Below are 25,231 nucleotides of genomic sequence, written 5' to 3'. Positions count from 1 at the left end.
CAGGTCCTTTCGCGATCTCAGCTCACCCCTCGCGGCTTCCGTGATTGCATGTTGTCAACAGTCGTTGCGACGGCTACCAAAGTCAAGCGAGGGGAGTTGTGTCGGTCATGTCCACGGCAATTAAAATGTCAGCAACGACAGGGCCGCACAGAAAACCGTGACTCGTAATGACCCGACGAATTAGGTGCATCTTGCATCGCCTCTCGTGTTGTGCAGGGTGAACAGCCGTCCCAGTGACTGTCGTCACCGTAGTACAAGCGTGCTGCCTAGGTTTCTCCAAACGCAACCTACACCACAGCGTGGTCCGGACATTGCGCCTTCGTCGACGTCCATCAGTGCAGTAAAAGCTAAGTGTCTAGTCCGTCCGTCGCTTCGTCTAAGAAACCTATGCCTCCAGAAGCTCGCATACGCCAACGCGCCGCTGCCGGTTTCGAGCGTGGCGGACGAAAATTAGGGCAAACATTTTCGAAGCCGATGCTTGCCCGCCTGAACTCGAGCGTCGTGTGTCGAGCCAGTATGCGGAACGGCACGACCCTCGCAGCTCGTGTCAAGGGGCGACCCCTATAGGTCGCTGAAGTTGCTAATAGTCACCGGCGAGGTGAGGACGGGAAAGAAAATCTTCAGTTGTCCCGCCTCCAGCTCAAGCTTTCTATCTTTGACGACGTTTCCTTTTGGCCCCATAAAGCTGCCGATGGTGAAAGAGTTCGCTCTTCTCACCTGGAAAGTGGTGAGCCATGCATCGAGGTGTGGCGGCTGCACTAAGGTGGACGGGTGGCGCGAGCGCCGGGCCGGTGGGGACTCCTGCTCCTCCGAAGGGGGGCTCTCGGCGCCCACGGGGAGGGGGGAGGAGCGGCCGCTGCCCGGCACAGCCTCTCGACTGCAGGGTTTCTTGCAGGGCCTTGGGGGGATGTCCCGCTTGCGCTTCAGCAGGGCCTGAAAAGGGGCACCCCACACGGGGTTGGGGTAACGATGCCAAAAACCGCGAAGAGAAGGCCATGGCGAGAGCCACGCCAAACAGAACCTTTCCAATTCCAAGGGCCGAGAAAAGCAACTGAGACCAGAAGTAAAGCAAACCGAGTTTCTTGTGTGCCAACTTACAGACAGACACTGAAAGTTGTGGGGGGTCAGTCCTGTAGCCAGAAACTAGAAAGTGAAAGAATCGTTCTGAACCTCGAGGTCCCTGGTGTTAAAACGCATATTTCTCTTCACTGAGTTGAAGAACACATTCGGTCTCGAATTTAATGTAATATTGTGGTGTGGGAACTTACAAACATGGTAAATAATAATGCCTAAACTAGGAAGAGTTTGGCACACAGTTATGCATTAATGGATCGCTCAAATCTTTTTAGTGCTTAAACTGGAAGGACACTTTGCTTTGAGGTACAAACAAGCAGTGTATTAAAGAGCTCAAGGAACTCTTACGGGGGACTGGCACAGAAAAGGTAGTTTTTTTGTTTTTTTTTCTGTCTATACACTAACTCATGTTTACAAACAAACCGGAGCGCCCCTAGCGGACGCCACCGGCGCCGCGCATGCGCGATGGGGGTGTGGGCAAGACGCTCGCCGTCGCCCATAAACAAACCATTGGAACGCGATGTTGTCGGCGTCGGTGTGAGTCCCCCTGCCCTTTTTCGCGTTCGAATTGTTGATTCTACGTCTTCCTGGAGATATCTGACCACTTGAGCGGCGTCAGCGAAATTACCGAGGCTCGTTACACCGCAAAACTTCGCGTGAATAATGTGACATGTGGCGATTCATTCCGCATGGACACCGCAGAATGGACGCTAAAGCCTTATTCGCACGATGAGATTTTGCTCGCAATTTTAAGTTGCGACGTCGCTTGGGCTGCAAAAGCGTGAACCGTAGCTGAGATAGTCGACGTCGATACTGAAAAGCACAAGCAGAATCGGACCAAGTGAATTAGGCCTAACAAGTTGGTGATGGTTACTGGTTACAATTATCAATATCTCCTTGTATCTACTGTTTACATCGAGCCTGCTTACCAACCTTCAAATTTAAGCCTTTTGAGGCCCGCATTTACTTCTTATCGCAAGCACCGGGCCAACAATTGGTCTACGGGCCGGCGTCGTCTAAGAGAGCAGACGACAAGCAGAAACGTTTGAAAGAGCAGACGACGGTTCGAACGATCAGACGGCCGTTTGAACTTGAAGGTGCACTAAACGTAGTCTGCAGGTGGTCCGCACAACTTGACGGTTTTCTGGCGTTCATGCTGGAACAAAACATAAATCTGATGACCATAAGTATCCGTGAATTAAACCCAAAGTGCTTCCCGCCCAAGCAATCGTTGTCCGACGGCGTCTGCTTTCCTCTTTTCACGGCACATATCCAGATTCTCTGACGAACCGAGCACGTGAAAACTGACCTTCAAACCTTTCTCGACACTTTTGGTACGGCCCCAGTCGCGGCGTTTTGACGAGGAGGCAGGTTTTTGTCTGGATCCTTTCAAAACAATGCATGAATACACGTCTGGCATGGGGACTTCTGCCCACAGTCCCAGACCGGAAGTGCGACCGACGCGCCACCACCGCGCCGTGACGTAACAGAGATGAGTTGGTGTATAGTGATGCAAGTTATAGTCATAGACACACAAAAAATGCCACAACGTAAAAGTAGATTTTCACACGCACCTGCTTGCCTTTTTTTTTTTTTTTTTTGCCATTTTTTTTTTCACTTTTCACCTCCTCTTCTTTTTATTTGTGATGTAATCAATTACGAAATTTAGAAGCTTTGTATGCGACATTTCTATAATATTTAACGACATTCGTAAAACATGTTTTTTCTAATGCAACTGCGAACGCACTACGGCCCTTCTTTTTGAAATGCCAAAAATTGGAGTCCAGACTGATGTCGTCTCCTGGCTTTTTATCCTCCCTCGGAAAACATGGCGGTGCTCGGCGCATGCACTGAGGATGATCGGTAAATCTGGGAATCTGACGAAGTTCTCTTTTATAGATTCCCGACAACCCCTCGACTTCGAAAACAAAATTGTTGAACAGTCAAAACACCTGCGTTTGGTGTCTGTGCACCGTAGTTTGCAGAACCGGCGCGACGTGGCCCCTCACGTTGTTCACAAAAGTCTACTGAGCGTTCTCTTCGACCTCACAAGCCTCACACCGTTTCAAAGAATTTGAGGTCGCTGAAAGGGCCCTAGTCGAACTTCAAACACAAAAGTGGCGAGTCATCGGCTCACAGCAATAGGCGGCATGCACAGAGGAGAGCGGTTAATTGCAGGACGTGGGAGAACACGACACTTCAGGTCGGGACGGTTTGGAGGTGTGAGAGAAACTCGAGTAGCAGGACGACTCAATCTTTGACGTCACGGCCTAACGTGGATCGCACGGGAACTTCAATTTCGCCTTTGGGAAACTGGTTAATTTACTTCACAAAAACTGAGTTCCCAAATTTCGAATATTGAGGGTAATGTCCTGCATCGTTTTCATTTGTTACAGATAATAAAAAGAAAAAATGATCAGGAAACCCTGTTCGAGATCCCATAATCGAGTGCCTTGAGCAAAAGAATGGTCATCTTTCGAGCATGTCGAACATTCTTTAGAGCCTTTATACCCGCGTCACCGGTCCCCAGAAAACAAAAGATCCTCGTCTACACCTCCACAAAGCGTTCCGAGACTTGTCGTCCTGTTTCCGTTCTAAAGAGAGCGAGAAACAGGGTCCTCACTGCGGCGTCCATCTCGTCCGTGACGTCGTCCTCCGTGGGGTCCGGGTCCCGCCCGTGTCCCCCCAGCGGAGAGGCACCCCTCCGCTCCTCCTCGTCGAGCGAGCAGCGGCTCTCATCGTCGTCGCTCGTCGGCGGTCCCTCGGAGCCCAGCAGTCGGTGCACAGAAGATGCCACCTCGCCCGCCAGCTCCTCGCGGCTCCCGCAGCTGCTGCCACTGCTGCCGCTACCCCACCTGCCGGGCAGAGAGCGCTCGGTTATTGGTTTCTGTTGGGCACCAACTGCCGACAAGAACCGACTGCTGTCAATACTGGATTGCCATCCACCCCGGGGGGTAAAGACGGGAGCAGAACGCAGCAAAATGTGAGCGCCAACATTGCCGGTTGCAAAAGAAAGAATGAGAAATAGAGTGACAGAGGAGTGGAGAAAGAAAGCAGACGACGGGTTAGGCGTGTTTGTTTAGCCGCGACAAGTTGAGGTTGGTCGAGAACATGTTAACTTTATTTATTTTCATACAATGCACAATGCCGGTGTTTTTATACAAAATAAAGATAGAAGTACACTATATATATAGAAACTTTACAAGTAATGCTTTTCTGCCTTTCTGTGTATATCAAAGTGTCACCAGCAATATGGTCCCATCACGACAACCGATGTTCGCGCCTATGCCCCGTCATTCCAAAGCGGCTGAAATGCGGTGGGACCTTTCCCTCTAGGTTATTTATCGACTCTAAGCCGTCAACAGACCCTTTTCGAAATTCAGTCTGGCGATTCTGATCACTATCATCATCTCGGTATATGGCATCCGTGCTAAACTAACGGCGGCCTTCTTGAGGCTAATGAAGGAACAAGATGAAGATACCATTGAGCGGAGGATAACGAGGCCTGCACGTTTCAAGATATCGATACAACACAAGGCACAATTAGATACAACGGCTGCGTAAGCGTTCATTTTGAGGTGCAGTCCAGTCAATCTCTCGGCATACGTTTGGCTCTAAAGCCTCTTGAAATGAGGAAATTTAACTGAGGGGCTTATGGATCGCAGCTTTGTACTGACCAGTCCTTATGTTCACTCGTGAAACTGGAACATATAAAAAAAAACAATGAGGTGATAAAAAAAAAAATTCTTGTCTGCCAGTCACGTGCGAAAGCAACGGTGCCCGGTGAAAGAGCCTCACGACTGCCATTAGTTTGTTGAAAGTGAAACTACTTTGTGGGCCTCGTGATGGCACTGAATTTTGGAAAAGGTCTATTACTGATTGCCATCAAGTGCAATCAGCCGCTCAGTCACCGGTGCATCTCCATTGATGGTAAAAAAGTCTTGACAATGTTTCACCAACAATATCGTAAACTCGCGCATCATCTGTCACCGCAGACAGATAACAGACGCAAGTTTGCCCCAACTATTCCACAGACGAACCTTTGTAAGCATACAACACTACAAGTTTTGACTGCATTGAAAAAACAAGCTGCCAGACAGCAGTGACGCTCTAGCTAACACTGACGATTTCAGACGCACTTAACCCTTTGACGGTCATTGCGGCACGTGTACGGTGGCGATTGTGCATTTGAGGGTGGCCACCCAAAAGCAAAACCGCGCGTACAGTGGAGCTGTTATTTGTCATGTCTTTGGCCAACTGTGAACGTTGCTTTCGTACGGTGTTTCACTTTGCTGGGGCTATTTATAATTTTCAAATTAGAAGCTCAGCACATGCGATGTACGCGAGATAGTCGCTTCACCTGTCGGCAGCTCTGGCAATAGTAGGAATCTAAGTGCCGACTCTTCTGATTCAGACTTCTATTGCTTCTCAGAATGAACTCGGAGGATGATAGCTGATCATCCGACAAAGGTATAGCACCTCCAGTTCAAAGCTCAAACCACCGGAATGTCAACGGTAGTGGACATGCCAGAATGAAACCGAAGTGAAGAAAGGTGATAAGTTTTCGCCCTTCAATAGTTCTATTTCGTGCTTTTAAACCTGGACTGCTTGCAAGCACAGTAGATGCTCCCGCTAGATAATTAAGAAAAAGCCTGGGAATTGACTTTTTCTTTGCACTATTTCTTTGGAAACAAGACCAAACCACTGGGAAGCATTTCTGGGGAATAAAAACACTTGACTGTCAGATGCTGAAGTGTAACTTGTTGTAACTTGTGCATGTAGGTGCTTCTTGACTTTGTACCTTGCCTTCTTCCCCTTATGTAAAGCCCAGAAATGGATAATTTTAAGGGTAATAAAAATAAATCTTTGGTTTAGGAAAAGGGAAAAATAGCAAACCAGGTTCAATAAAAAAACCTTTCAGCCTTTCCACTCTGGTGAAGAAGGAAGGCCACCGAAGCTGCAGTGTGGTGGGACGACTTCAAGGATGACTTCTTGGACGACCTCAATTACGACGTCTAGGACGACGTCTAGGACAACCTCAAGGACGACCTCTAGGACGACGCCTAGAGAAATTCAGCCTTTCTACTCAGATGAGAACCAGAGTGGAAGGGCTAGAAAGTTTGCCGCCATTTATGAGCAAGGCCGGCAAGCTAGTTGCCTGGTTGCCGCCGTCGCTCATAGATGGCGGCAGCTATCTAAAGCTTTGTGTCGACATATTTTTGGTAACGGACATGATCCTGGGGAACCTAGCCCTTAACAGCTCCGCCGTAAACATTGCTCAATAAAATGGTGGATTCCGGGATCCGCAGTAGCAGCCGTCCCACCCCAAAAAAAACAAATGTGGTTTGCTCACCGGTGTCCCAGGGGGTCATGCGTCCTTTCCTTGGGGCTGCACGTCAGGCAGAGCTGTAAGGTCTCCAGGAGGGAGGGTCCCACGCCTGGCACCCCTCCGAGGTCCTCTAGGCAACTGAACCCACCCTGGAGCTGAGAGAATAAATGGGCCAAAAGAGGTTATAACTGGAGTCACTAAGCAAGCCACGCTTGAAGTATTTAAACTACCGGGCATTTCAGCAAAGGCTTTCAGAAATCCCCCAAAATAGGGTGTTCAAGGAAAAATGAAAAAAAAACTCTTCCCGAGAATGAATTGCCAGCCATGGCGAACGCCAGGAATTGCAAAAATACATACTACTTAGGTAAATAATTAAATCAAATTTACTAAACCGCTTTTGATTTAGTGAAAATAAACATACGATGCAAACAAGAAACTTGCTAAGCATCTTCGAAAGCCACTAAGTCAACTTATTTAGAAAGATATAAGGCAGGGGCAGTCTTTTGCGGCGTTCCAAGAAAATGCTCAATTGGGACGCGTTTCTAGGATTTGGTTTCCTATCAGAGAACATCTCTGCCTCAGCGGTCTTGGTCCCCAATGGCCGAGGTGCAAAACCCCTTCCCCATCGCCTGTATACTCGCCGGCAGAATGAGAACTGTAGGGCGTGTTTTAAAAAGCTCGACCTGGAGGCGGGACAACCAAAGATCCTCCCTGCCATCCAGTCACCTCGCCAACGACCATAGCCAAGGCTCTCGCGGCAATGCAATCTACGGAGGCCCAAGTACCCGGGACAAATACTTACGGCAAAAGCGGCAGACATTTTTGTGCGCAAAGACTTTTTTGAAGCTACACCCACAATGTGGCATACGTCGCCACTTAGAAAAATAAAGAAAGGCTCAAGTGGCCAAGGACAGAATGTAACAAGGGTATGAAGATGGGGAGAAAGAGGGGGCTCCTCTCTCGGATATCCGGCCCACGTGCCTTGGCTACACATCCACGTTTGAGGCTACCGAGACGACCCGTTATTCTCGTTTCGTCGGCAACTATGGAGGGGCATGGGAAAGGGCTGGGGATCCAATGTTGCCGAGAAGAGGGCCACTCACCTTCCGGGCGGCCACAATGGCCTCGGCAGTGGCCCGGCAGACTCCGGCAACCTGTGCCAGGTCCCCGATGGTGCAGGTGTTGACGTCCACCAGGGCATGACCCCCCTCCTGGGACTCCTCTGCGGACATCGGCTCCCCGGCACGCTCAGGGAGACATCTGGAGGGAGACACGGGCAAAATCGAGTCAAGCCCGATGGGCGTTTCTACCAAATTGCTTTTTCCGAATTCCCCTGACTATTCCAGGATTTTTCCAATCGTTTCAATTCCGCGACCATTACACAAGATGAGAGGATCCGGAAATTAATCTGGGACAATCCGGCCAAGAATAACAGGGTGTCGACTAAATTTCGTCCTCCGAATTCCCCCACCTTTTCAGGTTTTCCCCGACTATTCCGTTTGATTCCGCAACCGTCACAAAACGAAGAGAATATGGAAATGAATCTTGGCCAGTACAGCCTAACTTTCTCCCGAGTTGCATTTTTCAGATTCTCCGACTTTCCCCGGGTTTTACTTTGATTAAATTCCTTTATCATAATGATGCTTCGGGCAACTGTCGCTCTGTGTGAAGGCTGTCTGCACAACCGCACGCCACACCCTCCGGCTGCATTGCACGTTACTACACCGCTGACAACAGTCCTTTTTCCCGACTTAATCGATTCTCTGAGAATTTTCCGGACAATTCTCTGAAAATTCCAGGCCGGTAGACACCCTGATTAAGATAAACCTACTTCGACAGTGATTTTCACAATTTTCACTTTAGAAAACAACCTAAAGGTTTCAAATACGGCCTAAAGGTTTGAAACCAGTGTATTGATGAACCAATCTCGATAGATGGGCATTGCTGTCGTGCTCGCCACAGGGTAGAGGTAAAGGAGCTGTTCCCATTTAATTTGGTTAATTGGGGGATGCCTTTCACCACCTAGTGGTGTTTTGAGCAACCATAACTCAGCACGACGGAGAATGTCTGAACATAAAAACCTTTTCAGCATCACTCTTGCCACTCTCATCAGTCTTTTTCCCTCCCTGACTTGGCCAACTTTTTTGCGATTTTCCCGACTTTTCCAGATGCTTTCAAATTCCCTGACAATTTCAGGTTTCCTAGGTCGGTAGACGCCCCGGAGCCATAGCTCTGGGTCATGTTTCATCAGCAGCCAACACAAGCTCCTATCTGTAGTGCGTCGGCAGCCGCGGCGTTGCAGGGCAAAAGACAGCGCTTTGAAGCGCCACGGAGATGTCTGAAGCGCCATCCAGAGGAGCTACTAAATAAACTACGCTTCCGAGCAACGAAACTCCGGACAGCATGGCGCTTAAAACCATTGTTGACAGCCACCCGACGCTCTATGTAAAATTGCAAAAAACAATTTTCCGTCCCCCAAGAATGTTATCGCAGTCAGCAGCTGCGTAAACCTTTAAGGGGCACTAAACCACTTTCTGCGATAGTCTATTTATGGTCATACCTCAATCTATGAGCTCTAACCATTATAAAGACCAAAGATTACATTTATGAGTGGCCGATTCCTCTGCTAAAATCGGTATCAAAGATTGATTACCTTGGAACTATTGCAGACACCAGAGGGCGCCGACAGCTTCTGCACGTCTGACGGCCACGGAAGGATGAATCCCCGATGCGTGAATGCAATGTTTGGGTATTTTAGGATGCTTGGAGCCCATAGATTGAGTCAGGATTATAAATAGGCTACCCTTCAGTGCCCCATTAAAGCCTTGGCTTGCTGACACCACACATAAAACGAAAGAAGTTGCACTATTGAATTGTAACAATCGTCAACTGCATCAGCTGTGCAGTACGCACCAAAGTGGCAAAGCCCACAATATAAGCAGCTTATTTGCTTATTTAGTAGCGGCTGCACCATCTATAGGCCATGCTTCAAACCTGCTCTTTTGAGTGACTACGGTGACGCGACATCTAGAAGCTGTGCTCCCAAACCAGCGCCATTTCTGGAGTTATCACAACAGTCGTCTCCAAAACGGTGGCACTTCAAATGATTAGAGGTGAACCTTTTGGGGGCTATTGCACGGAGAAGCAGTGCTTATTGATAGTTCTGCAAATGACCTAGTAATGTTGGCTTGGACCGATTTGGCATTTAGTTTGCCAGGCTACTTGGCGACACTCTGTCCCCAAACTAACAATGAGCAGGATATTAGATCACATAGGGAGTGTTTATTGGCAGCCATAGCTGTGTGGCGCTGATACCGAGCTTCCACAGTTCTTTTGCCACGTGCATTCCACACCATTAAGATTGCCGATCTTAGAAGCCTATTATGTGAGCTCATTACGAGCATGCATTTTAACTATCTCTCAAATATGGTGTCCAGTGACTACCCCATAGGCACCAAAAAGAGTTGGGAAGGCAAGCATACAGGTCAGCCTCCAAGCTTTTGCAGGCCTGTATACGGACAGCCTTTGCAGTTGCGGTAGACACCTTTTATAATGACACTTTGACTATGACAGCATAACTAGGCTAAGCCATTGACACTAGCATTCCAGCTTGCACAATTTGACATAAAATTAATACATCTGTTCTTGTGCATTGAAAATAAAAAATACTGTAATCCAAAAAAGAAACTGAAAGTGCAAATGTGAAAAATAAAGATGGAAATATGTGCAACAATACACACCGGCTGAGCGGTATGTGCAAGTTGTGATTTGAAAGAAAAATAACAAAAAAGAAAAAAAATACCGTGATGTCAAAATGTGTGCAGTTTACACAATGTCAGACCACTGACTCTGAACGAACTATATACGCAGAGCTTAATTATTTTCCTTGTGGGATGGAATGGTGCGCTGCTGCATTTCATTCAAATATTAAAGAATAGATATTGACCAAGAATGAGATCTTTGCATCCCGCATAATAACATCCCACTTTTTTTGTTAAAGATGGCCAGACCACCGACTATTAAAATGCTTTTTGCTGGCGTGCAATAAGAACAAGATCGCACCTTGGTCAGATTACAGCTCTTGCAACAACTGTTTGATATGCTTGAAATTGATTGCACGAGAGCTCCTTACAAATAGGGTTTAAATAACACCCAAAAATTTTCTTTTCAAAATCGGAGAAAAAAAAAAAAACGGAATTGGAGCTCTTTTTTAATAAAGAAATCCCCGATTTTGGGGAATTTTGCTGCAGCATTGTTTCCGTGACGCCGAATTGAGTCAGTGGCCTAAGTTCCATGGACCCTGGAGAGGTGACAACTTCATAGATATGCGGTTGCTTTGAACCTAAATTTGAAGAAAAAAGTAAACCCTAAGATCAGGGAACCCTACTTATAAACTCCCTCGCAAGGTGTTTTTGAATGTCTTTCCAACATCTTGTACGAAACTTGTTCAACACTCTTGTATTAGGGAGACATTTTTATATACTGTAAACAAGTTATTTTTTGCAGGCTCAGTATTTCGTGACTTAGATCAAAACTGAAGTTTTGGAATAATTCGCAGGGTCTAATTTTCGCGACGCAGTGGGATTCTCAATATAGATTCCAATGCATTTACATTTTACTGGAATTGTTCGAGGGACCTACTTTTCAAGAACTGTAGGCGATTCGCGAAAATTAAGTCGTTTACAGTATATACATAACGGCAACCATTGAGGTTAAAACAGAACAAACAAAAAAATTATGAAAGAAAGCGGCAGATGTGTTTGCCCAGATGATTACAAAACAACTCTCGATATGACAGGTGCAATAAACTCTAACAAAAGTACCACAGCGAACTGCTATTCTCTAAAAACCAAACAAAGGCATTTTAGAAATTATATTTGTGTGACATTTGTAGGGGACAAATTAATGGAGCATGCAACACAAGCAGAGGTTATCTGCTTGTACCGTGATTGTGCTTAGTATCGACAAAGATACATCAAAAGCATTCAAGCACCTCTATCACAAAGAAAAATTCGAGAAACGAACACATGATTCACATTTTTTTAATAAAAAAAACGAAGACAACGGACGAAAAAGGGGACAACACACACACCCTTTTTCGCCCGTCGTCTCCGGTTTTTCAAAAATGTGCAACATCAACCAGCTTGCCCGCCTACTCACTCAATCTTCAACACATATTTGGTGAAACCTTCAATGCGCGAACTGACTTTGTCATTCACAGTTAAGCGAAGATTAGGCCACGTTGGGCCGACGTTAACGTCAACAAAGCCCGTCAAAAGGCAAACTCCGACATTAGTGAAGTTGAAAACAAATCAAAGAAACGGAAGTTACATTCAAGTCGACAGGCATTTCAACACATGATATTTGGTGAAACCTTCAATGCGCGAACTGACTTCGTCATTCAGTCAAGCGAAGATTAGGCCAAGTTGGGCCGACGTTAACGTCAACAAAGCCCGTCAAAAGGTAAACTCCGACATTTCTGAAGTTGAAAACAACCCAAAGAAACGGAAGTTACATTCCAGTCGACAGGGCATTCTACTACAAGCGAACCGTGACAAGTTATCGGAAGCTAAGATCGTGGTGCGCTCGCCTCATAGCCAAATTTAACGCGATCACGCGTTTTTCAAAGCGACCACCCACGTTTTCTGTGTTCCAAAACAACCGAAAAAACGGAAGTCTCGCGTTTTATACTTTTTTCTTCTATTATTTAGAAGAAAGCCTATTCGCGAACAAACGGAAACAGAGCCCACCCCAATCAAAAGATCGCGTTGTATTCAACCGTGACCGAGGTTTCGGTCGTTTAAAAGAACACTTACTTTTTCATTCGGCCGGACAAAACGTGATCTCAACTTTTGGTGGGTTCGTTACAGAAAGGGGAGCTTCTAGATTTTGCCAAATGGGCAGACAATTAGCGACGTTCACCAAAGGTCGGCCAGAGGTCTATTGTGGGGAAGGCGATACCACAGTGCCTGCCTCGTGCAATCACAAGCACGAGAGAGAACATGTGCTACGGAAGATACAGTGGGATCGGCATCAGGTGCCCAACAAAGAACTATCCGTGGACTGGGAAAAAGCAGGCAGAACGTCGATTCGAAAGTAAGTGCCGCGTGCGAACTGCTAACGCCCGCTGGAAATGCCTCAGCTCGCTCCCAAGGCCTAACCCAGCCGTCACACGGGACATTTGACACTAGGTTTTCGGCACGATGCGTTCGACCTAGCCGTCCGAGTTTCTGGCGGACGAAGTTGCGACTTCGCGACAGTCTCCAGGGAAGTAAATGTTACTCACCTTGCGGCTTGGACTCACCAAACGCGAACAAATTAAAATGATAACTTTTATCAAAACACATCACGCACGGACTCCTGCCATGTTTCTTAGTGACGTCAGAAGCAAAATTAGAAGATTAAAAGCAAAACAAACAAGAAAAACACGTGCGTACGAAATAATTTGTTGTAAAAAAAAGACACGTCGTGAATATTGGTATGTTCTATTAAAAACTGCGTAAATGTTCTTATAAGTATAATCCGTGCCACTATTTGTCATTTGTTGAAGAGTTGTGGCCGCTACCCTAGGGTTAAAAAAAGTAACTCTCAATGTGCGGGTTTTTTTTTTGTTTTTTGTTTTTTTCCCCTCGTTGTGTTGTTTGTATCAAGAAGTTAGGGAACTATGCAGCACTATTTTTAGCGAACAGTGACATTTGGGCGAATCGACGTTTTAGCGAATAACGGCGTCCGACTATTCGCTAAAGCGTCATTCGGTGAAACGTAGGCGTTCGCTAAAACGTCATTCGATTTAGTGAGTGCCTCCCGAGCTCCTGACCAGCAAAAAGGTTACCTAACCTTTTACAAGTTGGAACACTCTGGGTTAATCCCTGGTTAATCCTTAGACCAGTTGAGGAATTTTTTTTTTTTAAATTCACCTATGGACAAGATGTGAGATATCAAATAAAATATGAAAAAAAGACACTGACCAGCACTTACTACACCAAGCAGCAAAATAAAGAGAAAAGTACATGCCTGGGCATTTCATGTTCTTTAAAATTATAAATCAACAATCACATTTCCATAACACTGAGGACAACACGTTTCAATATAGATATTGGCTAGTTTTATTTACAATCACGTTTCAGTAAAAATACACTTTATATATAGGGTGACCCAAGTCACCAGGCTCTATCTAAAATGGGCTGTAAAAATCGACGCCTGCACGTAGCAATCGAAAGTTTTCACCAAAGGTGTATTTCACAGGTAGGTTTTTTCTTGCAAAAAATCAGAGTGTAGCTCTCTTTCTGTCAGAAAAAAATAGGGCCAAGAAACTTGCCAGGGTCTACAGCGGGCGGCGACCAAGTCCAGTAGCGCGGTGTGTTTGGCATTCGTATTGATAGATGGCGCTACCTCCTTATCACGACCAGAGCCAAAGGCTCTGATCGCGACGGCTCGAGACCACCGTGGTTTCATATAATGGACATATTTTTGAAATGTACCTTTGGTTAAAAAATAAATGCGGACAATAAGAGCAAAACTCGAGTAAAAGAAACGCGTCTGCGAAACGATGGCACTTTTGATGCGAACAGATTTCGTCTGCGTGTCATCTGCTTTCGCTGGTCAGCTGCACCTTCGAACGCTGCTCCAGACGCCATCTATCAATACGAATGCCAAACACACCCCACTACTGGACTTGGTTGTCTGCGTCGCCTGTTTCTTACAGATACAGATCTACGCTTTGTAATTTTACATGCAAAAACTGACCTGTGAAATACACATTTGACGAAAAATTTTAAGATTGCTACGTGCAGGCGTCGATTTCTGCGGTCCATTTTAGATCGAGCCTGGTGACTTGGACCACCCTATACATGCTAAAAGGAAATACAAAATGTAGCCTTGCAGTTTGCAATGCAATGCAATGTCTCAGAAGACAGCCAGTTGCATGCACTTAGCAGCAAGATGAGCTGCAAAATTATGGTGAAGAAAAATAAATGAAAAGAACTTCATTAAAATATTTATATTTAAAGGGGCTAAACAAACGGAATACAAAAGGTCCGGAACATCTCAAAGCATCAAAGTGCCCAAAAACCAGCGATTCCCGCTCGTTGTCGCCAGGTGCTTCGATCCAACGAGAAACTGGCGAAATGTCACTTGTGACGGGTCCTCTTGCAGGCTGCGCTGCATTGGTATGGCGAATCCTGAAAGTATGTAAGGGTCTGCTTTAGTGCTGTTAGATTCAAACAATGGCTTACTGCGACTTTCCCCATCACGATTTAGTCACAGAAGGCAAAGATCTCCAATGGACCCTTTCCAAGATTCACTGTCATCTGGTGGCTCAAAAAAAAAGAAAAAAAGCAGTTGTACTTTTGACCAACTAATGGGGAACAAGAAACTTTCATCGGGCACCGTCACTTTCGCGCGTCAAGGGAAGATAATTAGTTTTTCTTCGATCTCCACATAATCTTTTTTTGATTTGTTTCAGTTGCAATGGTGTGAACATAAGTACTGACCAGTGCAAAGCGATGATCTGTAAGCTTTTCGATTAAATTTCTGCTATCAAAAGGCTTTAGAGCCAATACTGTGCCAAAAGATTGATTGGACCACACTCCGAAAGATGTGCTTTCATAGCCATTGCATCTAATTTGTGCGTCGTGCTGTACCGATGCCTCGAATAAACAGGCCTCGTACCTCCTTCCTTTGGTAGTACCTTCAACTTCTTCCTTCATGAGCCTCAAGAAAGCTGCCATTAGTTTGGCAGGGAAGCCATACACTGAGATGATGATAGTGATCAAAGTTGCCTAACTGAATTTCTAAAAATACATTTAGGCTTGACAAAAATAGCTTATTGTCAATGCACACGCAACGCCCATTATTGGTGAGGTGATTGAACTATGGGGTGTGCCCTGACCCGTTTGTTGTCCCCACACGTGTGTTTACCCAACACAAGGCATGTGGACATGCCCACAGGCATGTCCACAGGCACGCCACAACGTAAAATTACTAACAATAATTGTAATAACGTTTATTGTCAGTGCTGGATCTCTTTTGGAAGCGGTCGTCAGAGAATGCAAGCTTGACCCACTTCGGTTTTTGTGCTTAGCTGGGCACATGCACCATGTGTTTGTGCAGGCCGGAGTGGTAACAAGAGCCCCTCCTGCCCCCTCAGGCGACCGAATGCTGATGCGGTGTTCGGTTAAGTCAGCCGAGCGATGAGTCATTGTTATTTGTTGTCCCCCTCCGTGTAGTTCTAAAGTTAACCGCTTGGGGCCTCGTGGTCCCATCTCCTCCCCCAATACTAAGCGTCGACTACTTTCCGCTACCTTGTCAAGGCTAGCGTAGCTCCTGCTCCAACACTGTCCAAGATATTTGCGCGAACGCATGGCTTCGTTTGGCGAGTACTTTGCACGAGAGCGCATGCAAATGAGGTGCAAGAGAAAGCCAGATGCTCATGCAGCAACACAGGGCTGCAGCACTAATGAACCTACGCTAGCCTTGGTAAGGCAATACAAAACAGCTGACGCCGAGTATAAATTCAAAGGCCTGGATCCTGTCTTCCCGCACGTCGTTGGAAGTTTTCAAGCATTTTAAGCATGACAGGCAGATAGCTTGCCCTTGGTTTACTTTCATCTCTTAGGGTGGAATCTGTTCAAACTGACTTAACAGACAAGGCAAAGCCTTTTACACTTGTCAAAAGAGACTGCTTCGTAGATGTAGGAATCCAAGCTACCATCAGAGAGTCCATGGCTCCCAGATCAAGCTTAGACTCCACAAGTTACTTCAATTATTAAAATTATTGTGACTAATCTGTTGAAAATTTCTTTGAACCGCAAGATTTTGTCACTGGAAGAGTAATAATAATGGCGCTTCATGTATTTATTGTATTGGTTATGGAGGATGTGCCTCACACGACTTGTACTTTCTAAAACATTTCGATCAGTGTCATCATCGCACGTGAGTAAGGAAAAGAAAGTATGGGAACTTGATGTGGAAAAATATCCGGTTTCGAGTCAAATAATTTTACAAAAATTGTCCGACCCCCCCCCCCCCCCCCCTCTCTGTGGGTCGCGCGTACAGGAATATAAACACGCATAAGCGCAGCCCTTTAGTTTAAAGACCCACACATCAGAATATGCCACTTCCAAAGAGGTTACCGACTTTGTCCTAGGACACCAAAAAGACACAAGTGCTTCACAGATTCTGAGAATCCACAAAATATCTGAACGTGCGGCCCAGCTTATGAATACACACCGCCACCAAAGGTTCATCACTCTACAAGGGAAGGAGTGGAGCAGGCAGAGGAGTAAGGAATAAATTTCGGAGTTAGCTCTAATTCCTTTCTTCTCAGTGTTGATAATGCTCAGGAAAAATAATTACGAGTACTGAGGATGTCTCCTCTCAGTACTCGTAGTAATTATTTTTCCTGAGCATTATCAACCCTTTTCAATTCAAGAGCCTCCGGTTCCCTTTCCCCCCTTGCAGTGGTCGAGAGGAAAAAAGGCCTCTTTGTAAATAACTCGGGGGCATTTCCACTGGTTTGTTTGGCAACAAACTCGGTGGTGCCCTATGTCGGCTAGCGCTGGCACACTTCCAGTACTCGTATATTTCCTCATATTTTACGCATCATTTTTGAACTACAAGAGTGAATTACGTCTGAGAGTGCTGTAAGCGATCAGTTATCGAAGATGGCGCATAGATTTAATCTCGCAGGTGCTGCAGAACTCGCCGTCTGGTACAAAACCGGAAGTGTCTAAAAGCTACTTGCACACTGGCCCCCATTGCGCTTCAACTCGCACGAGAAAGATCGAACAAGAAAAACACGACGGGCATGAAAGCGACCTCTCGGGAGCTCGATCTGAACTCAGCTTCACCTCACGACGAACTGCGGAGGACGCCACAAGGCTTCAAAGCCATTTTAATGCACCGTGAATGTCATATGACCTTCAGGAGGGGCGCAGCGACGCTCGAGGAATGTAGTCGCGCAATACGTTTGCAGTGCCAGATTGGCTGGAATGGCTTGTCGCGTCTGCAACAGTCCATCGTAAGGTGAAACAAGGCATGGGTCGCAGCAGTTGAATAGAACCAACTTCATTGCCAGACGCTTTTTCCGTCCTCTTGATACGTCAAAAGTCTGCGACGGAACAGGACGACATGTCCCTAGCTTCCCCGACGCCGTGTCAAAAGCTCGGGAGGTCACATTTTTGGATTGCGAGAACTGCCGGTTGCGCCCGTTCTGCACTAGACACCCCAATGGCGGCACTTATGAGAGCATCGGAGAATGGAGTGCTGGTACTCAAAGTGTTGCTCATTTGGCGACTATGGCCCGTTGAGGGGCGGACTCACCAAAAGGCAGAGTAGGCGGCTGCTTAGGGCAGCAGAATTTCGGGGGCGGCCAATGTGTGGCCGCCCCCAAACTGGCTCTTTCTTTAAACCTAGCTGCGAATTTAGCTACTTTGGTGATTCAAGCTCTAAATCTAGCTACTTTTGAAAATTTCAACTCTAAACTTGGCTATTTTTTCCCCCAACCCCGCTCCCCATGGTCAGTGACCATGGGAACCGAGGGTTGGGGGCTGGGGAGGGAAAACGCTGTTAAAGGCTGGTGCAGCAAAATTCCACGTCCGCCCCAGAGTCTGTTGCAACATAAACGAAGGACAGGCTTCTCCCAGAAAGCCCTCCACCCTTTCCACTTTAGCAGAGCAAATGCTGGAGAGGAGAGAACAACCAGTCGTGGCGAGCAAAGGGCTCTAAGGGGTGTGCTTGTCCCGAGTTGTTTTAACCTGCAACAGCCTATAGTGGTCACGCTCTACCGACACCTTTGGACCTGTAATTCTGAAAACTGGATTATTACCCGATTCTTCGCATCCCTTCCGTTGGCGCCGTGTACGGGAGCGCTATTACCGCCCAACTCGCCCTTTGACTGAATTGGCCTTGTGAGCTGCCGGGTCTGGTAGCGCGTCCTCTGCCGGACGCCACCACAGTTGTCCGGGCTCTCAACGTCCCCGCCGAGCTCCCGACACCGCATCTGCAGACGACGCAGCTCCCGGTCTTGAAGCCGAACCTTCCGCTGAGCCTTCAGCCGCTCCGCCTCGGCCCTCCGCAGTTCCTTCGTCACCATGCCCTCCAGCTTGTCCTGCTTTCGGCCCAGCTCCTCGATGATCCGTCCCTGCTCCTGCGCCTGACGTAGAAGCTCCTGGCTCTCGTCGAGCTCGTGCTGTCGCTCGTTCACCACTTCCAGCAGCCGATGCAGGGTCCCCTGCCGCCGCCGCAGCCCTTCTTCGGAGCGCTCCAGTGTGCTCAGCGCGACCTCTGCCCCCTCGGAGTGGAGCACGAACTTCCTCAGAGCCTTGTGGTGCGCTTCCCGGAGTCTCTGCAGTGCACCCTCCACCTTGCAAGCGTGGAGCTGCGCTGCTTGAGCGGCACGGCGAGCATCCGAAAGTTCCCGCCGAAGACGGGTCAGCGGGGCGTCCAGCGCCGCCTCGAGTGCTTCAGTGGGGCCAAGCAGTCGGAGGCTTTGCCGAAAGGTGTCCGAGAGTTCAGTGCGGAAGTCGGTGATTTTGGCTTCTACATTTTGATCGGTCTGGTCGGTGGACACCTCATCTAAGTGCTCCATGGCCATCACTCGAAAGTGTCACTTCTTTGGTAAGACTGCTAGGCGCCGGAACGTTGAGACTCGTTGTGAGACACGGTAACTTGTGAAGAGACAGGTCTTCACGTCATGTCGGATGTGTGACAAACTAATTTGGTGTCTCACGTTTCCGGGATTCCTCGCTTGATCTCCGCTGCTGTGCACGCCTGAAACAGTATTGGAAGACACGGTGTACAAGTTTGCGAGGGTAAAAGTGCTAAAAACAACGGACAAGTAAAGGAAACGTACAACACAGAGCGCTACTTGCAACTGAAGTTTATTCTCAAGAAACACACATATATATATACACCGTGAAATCGTGACATGTACTTCAGAAATGCGACATCACCCAATCAGTGTTCGTCTGTTCGCTATCTACTTTAAGATTTCAAAAACCCCACCTCAGCGCCAAACAGGGCTATAGATGGAGCGCTCACACACGTTCCTTCACCGCACTCAGATATGAAAAAGGCTTCGGATATCTACCTTGTCATTTTGTTTCGGGCCAAGATAATGGTGTCGTCAAACTTCGGAACACACCCACATCTGTCACAATGCACAGCCAGATTTCCCGAGGGTGACGATCGAATTGACAGTGCATGCTCCCTGAGCCTATCGTTTATACAACGTCCCGATTGGCCTATGTATACTTTGCCACATGATAAATGAATCTTGTACACCACGCCCTCGCTACACTCCACATACCCGTCCTTATGCTTCTTTTGACAGACACCGATGCGTGTCTCTCCTCGTCCCACTTTTCCACACAATCTGCCCTGGTGTATATATATGTGCGTTTCCTGAGAATAAACTTCAGTTGCAAGTAGCACTCTGTGTTGTAAGTTTCTTTTACTTGTCCGTTGTTTTTAGCACTTTTACCCTCACAAACATGGATCACCAACTAGCCCAAGTGCATACGCTTTTACGGTGTACAACACTCAGTAGCTTGGAACACGACAGATGAAATCCGCCCTAGTTTTTTTCCCGTACTCGTGATGCAGGTTATCGGACGCTAATGCTTCATGAGAGGAGGTAACAGGTGACACTAGGGCCTAATTGGCAACAATGCCAGTCCTACCGTGACGTCAGGAGTTACTTGGCCCATCGTGGTGGCAATTTCGTTACCCAAGAACACGGCACAACTCCACGACTTCGACCAGTGCGATAGCAAATGATAAGTTGAAATGATGGCGAGCGAGACGAATCATGTTGTGCGGACATATGATACCCATCGCTCGACTTGTCGGGTGTCGCAGCTCCACTACGGCTCAGCGTTTGTCCCGTTTTAACGGCACCTTTGGAAAGCCACTAAGCAAATCCCTCAAAAACATGACAGAAAGCGGCCACCAATGTGTTACCGGCATTTCTGTGTGCACAGGCGTCGTTATCTAGTTCAGTTTTCGAACGCTTGTTGGGAAACGCGCCTTCCTCACATGAGCGCTATGCGGTTCTTTCCAGTCTTTGTGCGGTCACCAGCAACATTCGTGGTCCATGCTCGTCAAGAACAAACTCCAAAGACAGAGAGAGAGAAAAGAAAAAAAAAAACATACCGTCGACAATGTGAAAACGTCACTCAAGACCTCAAGAAATGGCGCGCACGTGCAATTCTAGCCGCGAACAGTCACTCCAAAAATCATCGGAATGTTAGTGATCTGTGCACATTACATGTAGTTCATTCACTTACAGTTTCGTGTACCGGAAAAAAAGAAGAAAAAAGATAGAAGACCTCCTCCAACTTAGCTCAATCCTTCAAAACAAACGCATAAGCGAAATAAAGTGCCGGAAGGCTGAACTGCTGACAACGACCGACCGAACCACTGAACTGACCGAACCCGCCGAACCTACAAAAAGTGCAGCAGAACCCAAAAAGCAACCAAAGATCAAAACAACGCCAACGCGCCAACGCCACCAACGCGGTGAAGATTGGATTAGACTGGATAACGTTGGCTAAAGTCTTTATTGGAATCACGGTTGGAACTTTCCAGAAGTGGTTGATGAAGCATAAACACAGGGTGGGTAAAAAGGCACAGTTGTCGCTTTATACGTCCATGTGTTTATTATTTTAACACGACAACATCAGATGACAACATCTAACCTAAAAAATTGCTGCTTATCCTTTCGAGTACGTATATTAGTTTCGGTTTCGTAAACACTTCTCAAATCAGCGTGGGCCATAAATAATTTTTATGAGTCTGCATAAACAGGTCAAAGTGCCGTGCATACACATATTTTAACTTAGTGTTCAATCCATCGTATAAAATCAACAATGCTTCATAAGTTCTTCAACAATAATTCACCATCGCGAACGCTGCTGCTAGGCCTAACGCTATTAAACCTCTTCTACTGCAACATCAACCCTTCATGCTCGCCCACAAACTGCATTTAAACCATCATTATATTTTTTGTCATTTATTTGTAATACCATGTTGTCGTCGTCGGACGCGGCGTCGTGGGCTTTAACTCATGGTGTGGGTGACTTGCCTTTCTGCGTCACCGCGGCCTTCGTCAGCCGAAATCAACAGTTGAGTTCCTACAGCAGCAAGTGCGCATAACCAAATGGCATAACCCAGCATGAAGGTTGAACGGAGAGACGGCCACACGGCAGAGCCGTGCCACACGGCCGTCGACGGTTCTGCCTCACTTCCGGGTGTGTTTTCCACACGGGCCTCCCTCCTTCAACGGGACTACGTCACTTCCGGCGTCGGAGGAGTGATTTGCACACAGCCCTTGACCAATAAAAATGGGAGGAAGCAGTCCCGAAAAAAAAAAAAAAAAACACACAAAAGCTTTTATATTACCCAACTAGACGGCGACAGCCCAAGCTCCGATGCATTAAAGACGGACGCATGATTTATGGATGTGGTGGTACTACTCCGCCCAAGCGGAGCAATACCACCTAGAAGACAAGGCCTGCACATGATGTTTTGTTAGTAGTAGAGTCACTGTATATACAGTTACTCTAGTAGATCCCTGCCCTGCCCCAAGCGACGAACAGGCTGAAGCCCAACGTTATTAGATTAGCTCAGTCACGGAAGTGCTCATAGACTCTGTATGCACAAGCAGTACCCCCCCACACTCACCACGACTCGCCTCACCACGACTCGCCGGGCGGCTGCTGTGGTAACTGCATTGTATTCTATGGGATACATATGTTACGAAGCGCAGCGTCTAGATGGTGTTCCACTGTTCTCTATGGAACACACAGTTTGTAAACAAAAATCTAAATGGAGTTTTGAACGACGAGAGGCAGACTGAAGTGAGGAGTGAGGTGGGTACCCACTTCCATGGGAGTTCCACAACTGAGGTAATCTAGTAATGTTGCTGAAGCCTGACGAGTAAGGGCCATATCACGACTATGTCACATTCAATGTTAGATTACCTCAGTCGTGGAACTCCCGAAAAAGGGGGTTGTCCCCTTAACTCACTTCAGTCATGGTGAAAGAAACACAGTTCTTCCAACTGGAGCCCCCTCTAGGGGGGCTCCAGTTAGGGTGGGCGTAACTATGGTGTACTAGAAGGGGAAATGTGCCAAACGCCCCATTGCTGCATTGGGAGAGAGGGGACCTTCTGTAGGATTCTGCCGCTCTGGCGCTGCTACATAGAATACAGCGTGCCACTATCTACCCCGCTTTGCCTAGCAGTGCGACGATAATAGATAGAATACAGCAGTGCGCTGTATTCTATTTATTTTAAGAGAAGCCAACTATTCTATTCTAAGAAGAAGCCAAATAAATATTATTATTATTATTATTCTATCTTCCCCGCCTTGCCTAGCAGCGCCACGAAACGACAGCATCCTGCGGAGGCTCCCGGAAACGGGCAGCGCTTGGCACACCTCCCCTTCTAGTACACCATAGCCCAACACAAATCCTGGAGAGCGTTTGCAATTTAATGGCGGCGCCTGAGAGGGAGGATTGGGAAAGGATATGCGCCAATGTTGCCTGCACAAGAGCAGACGCTTGCTCTGTTGCCCCATGTGCATTTCCTACTCTCGCCTCCCATTGCAAGCAACGAACGCCTTGGCCTTTCTCGCTTCCTTGCTGCTCGAGAAAAACGTGGAGAGGAGAAAGCAGGGTTGCCAGACAAGCAGCAACGTCCAAGTTGGCAGAATTCACCAATTTTCGCGTTAAACAAACGCTTAACCTACCGAAACAAATCTGGTGGCTATAGGAAAGTAATCATTTATACCTAGCATAAATTATTGAGCACATTTATGGGCTCTTATGACCTCAATTAGGAAATAACATGACCCTTTGTCCTGTAGACTCCCAGCAAAATTTAGAAATTAAATGGCGTCCATATCCCGTGATCCCTGATCTAGCATTTGCGCCCACCCTAACTAGAGCATCCCGTCATTGAAGCGCCATCTAGATTTTCGTTTCATAACTGAGTGTCCCTTAGAGTATGGTGGAACATTATCTAGACGCTATGCTTCGAAACGTATGTATTCCATAGAACACACTGTAGTTACCATAGCAGCCCGAGCGAGTCGTGGTGAGTGAGGGGGGGACTGCTCGTGCAAGCAGCGTCTATGAGCAGCTTCGTAACAGAGCTACTCTAATAACGTTTGCCACATTCACTGGCAAGCAGAGTCTATGAGCAGCTTTGTAACCGAGCTGCTCTAATAACAGTCGCATGCACTGGCGGCCATAGCTGTGTGCGCGACTGCTGAGCGAGAGCTTATAGGGAACCATGCGACACCATTAAGATTGACCGTCTTAGCAGTCTATTCATGTGAGTGCACATCAAGATTGCCGGTCTTAGCAGCCTATTAATGCGAGCTCGTTCTGAGCATGACCACTGAAGCAGGCGATGGAGCAGACAATGGTGCTCATCTGGGCCACCTAGGACGCACTGAGGGGATCTACTAGTGACAACGTTTAGAGGAGGAAACGCACAGGCCTTGTGTTCTACGTGGGTTTGGGTGTAGGGGTACCGCATTGGAATACTGAACGAAAGGTCACTGGTTCGACGCCAGCTGAGGGTCAAGGGAGAGAAGTCTTTTCGAAGAGATATGGCGCCTCCGCCGATTCTGGCACAAGTATCGCCATCTTGTGGTCCAGTGGCGAACCGTGGGTTTTGGTACCTTTCGTGTCGTCGACGTGTTTTCACTCAAGGACTTTGATCTCAACTGAACAATGAGACTACAAGGCTTTTTTTTTTGCCTTAATAAATATAACTACCGTAAAACACCGCAGTAGCGCCTACATTGTTCAAGAGTCCACTATTGCCATTTCCTGAACTTATGAATTCTGCAAATTATATGTTAACCGCCCGATTTGATCGGACAAGCGTCCATGTCTAGATTAACCTACTTTTCAGCAAAAATGGTGTAGGCGCTTCCCTGGTATTTTATGGTATACGCAACTTTCAGCGATGGTGGTACCGCAATGTGAGAATCGTGCTCCCTAGCTCTTCGATGCTTGCTTGGCCTCATGATAAACGGGCCTGACTATACTTTCTTGACGTTAAACAATAAAGCAAGGCTCCAATACTGCTCGTATATAGCAAAACTATACCTACGCGTCACAGACCCAGCCTCGTACTGCTGTTCTACTTTACGACAGCCATTCTGATAGGCGCCAGTGCACCCCCTACAAGTTGTGAAAGTTGCGAATATGACTATAGTCGGTTGCAAGCTAAGAACAATCTTTTAGCTCCACCCACAAGCGCATTGCGCCCATCTGAAGTGCCTCCACCGTCGAGAAAGTAGTTCGCTAGCAACGTTGCTTTTTCTTCCTCCAGGAAACGTGTCTTAAACTACTACAATATTTATTTAATTCATTCAGGACATTTAAATAAGTTAGAATATGTTTTTGTCAACGAAATAGCTGTTTAGTAAAGAAAGAAAGTCATGTACAATGTACCGTCTTCCCAATTCATTTTCTGTCCAAGATACTGTCTAACATACCGTCTTCCAGCTCTCAGCAGTGCTAAGCCTTGCGCCCGCTTCGAAATTTTCGTTGGCGATAGCGTCGCTGGATTCTCACGTTGTCGCGCAAAAACTGCTGCAAACGCAAGCCGATACCATTAAGATTTCGTGGCGTAACCTCGGGCACGTAAAACACGGTGCAAAAAAGCAGAATAATTGTCACGAGAAACTAGCGTCGCGTTGCTAAGGCCAGCAGCCATGTTGAGCTTTTTTTTTTTTCAAAAGGATTGCGATTGGTCCACGGAATCGTGACGTCATGAAAACGATTGGCTGGCGTTTCTCAGCGTAGGAT

At 47.1% G+C, this 25,231-nt stretch overlaps 2 protein-coding genes across 5 annotated transcripts in view; both read right to left on the bottom strand.

Moving 5' to 3' along the window:
* The window catches only part of LOC8026766 (F-box/WD repeat-containing protein 7), a 32,686-nt gene extending 19,727 nt beyond the window's left edge, over nucleotides 1–12,959 (bottom strand). The window contains exons 1-5 of the mRNA XM_029970022.4: nucleotides 12,690–12,959; nucleotides 7,507–7,663; nucleotides 6,428–6,558; nucleotides 3,698–3,929; nucleotides 718–933 (exon numbers count right to left, since the gene is read on the bottom strand). Coding sequence (XP_029825882.1) covers nucleotides 718–933; nucleotides 3,698–3,929; nucleotides 6,428–6,558; nucleotides 7,507–7,635 — 708 coding nt within the window. The 5' untranslated portion in view covers nucleotides 7,636–7,663; nucleotides 12,690–12,959. The remainder of the gene's footprint in view (nucleotides 1–717; nucleotides 934–3,697; nucleotides 3,930–6,427; nucleotides 6,559–7,506; nucleotides 7,664–12,689) is intronic.
* A 526-nt stretch (nucleotides 12,960–13,485) lies between these two features.
* On the bottom strand, nucleotides 13,486–20,946 carry LOC8026765. 4 transcript variants are annotated; one of them, XM_002405812.5, is made up of 3 exons: nucleotides 20,558–20,946; nucleotides 18,231–19,174; nucleotides 13,486–14,583 (listed from the first exon to the last, which is right to left on the bottom strand). In XM_002405812.5, exons 2-3 carry the CDS (start codon nucleotides 18,996–18,998, stop codon nucleotides 14,533–14,535), a joined length of 819 nt encoding a protein of 272 aa, XP_002405856.2. In that variant the 5' UTR covers nucleotides 18,999–19,174; nucleotides 20,558–20,946; the 3' UTR covers nucleotides 13,486–14,532. The 4 variants fall into 4 exon arrangements, with proteins under 4 accessions (XP_002405856.2, XP_029825876.2, XP_029825878.2 ...); XM_029970016.4 differs by having other exon boundaries at nucleotides 20,692–20,942; XM_029970018.4 differs by lacking the exon at nucleotides 20,558–20,946 and adding an exon at nucleotides 20,236–20,359.
* Between the last annotated feature and the right edge of the window lie 4,285 nt (nucleotides 20,947–25,231).

The sequence above is a fragment of the Ixodes scapularis genome, unplaced genomic scaffold (assembly GCF_016920785.2).
Source record: "Ixodes scapularis isolate PalLabHiFi unplaced genomic scaffold, ASM1692078v2 PGA_scaffold13__105_contigs__length_92229423, whole genome shotgun sequence".
Lineage (NCBI taxonomy): Eukaryota > Metazoa > Arthropoda > Arachnida > Ixodida > Ixodidae > Ixodes > Ixodes scapularis.
The sequence above is the reverse complement of the archived record's forward strand: the minus strand, read 5'-3'. Positions and strand labels throughout refer to the sequence as shown.

Coding starts and splice junctions, on each gene's coding strand:
- LOC8026765 (XM_002405812.5), bottom strand. CDS start 18,998: ATGGCCATGGAGCACTTAGATGAGGTGTCCACCGACCAGACCGATCAA. Junction 14,584..18,230: donor GAAGGGATGCGAAGAATCGG/GTAATAATCCAG, acceptor ACATACTTTCAG/GATTCGCCATACCAATGCAG.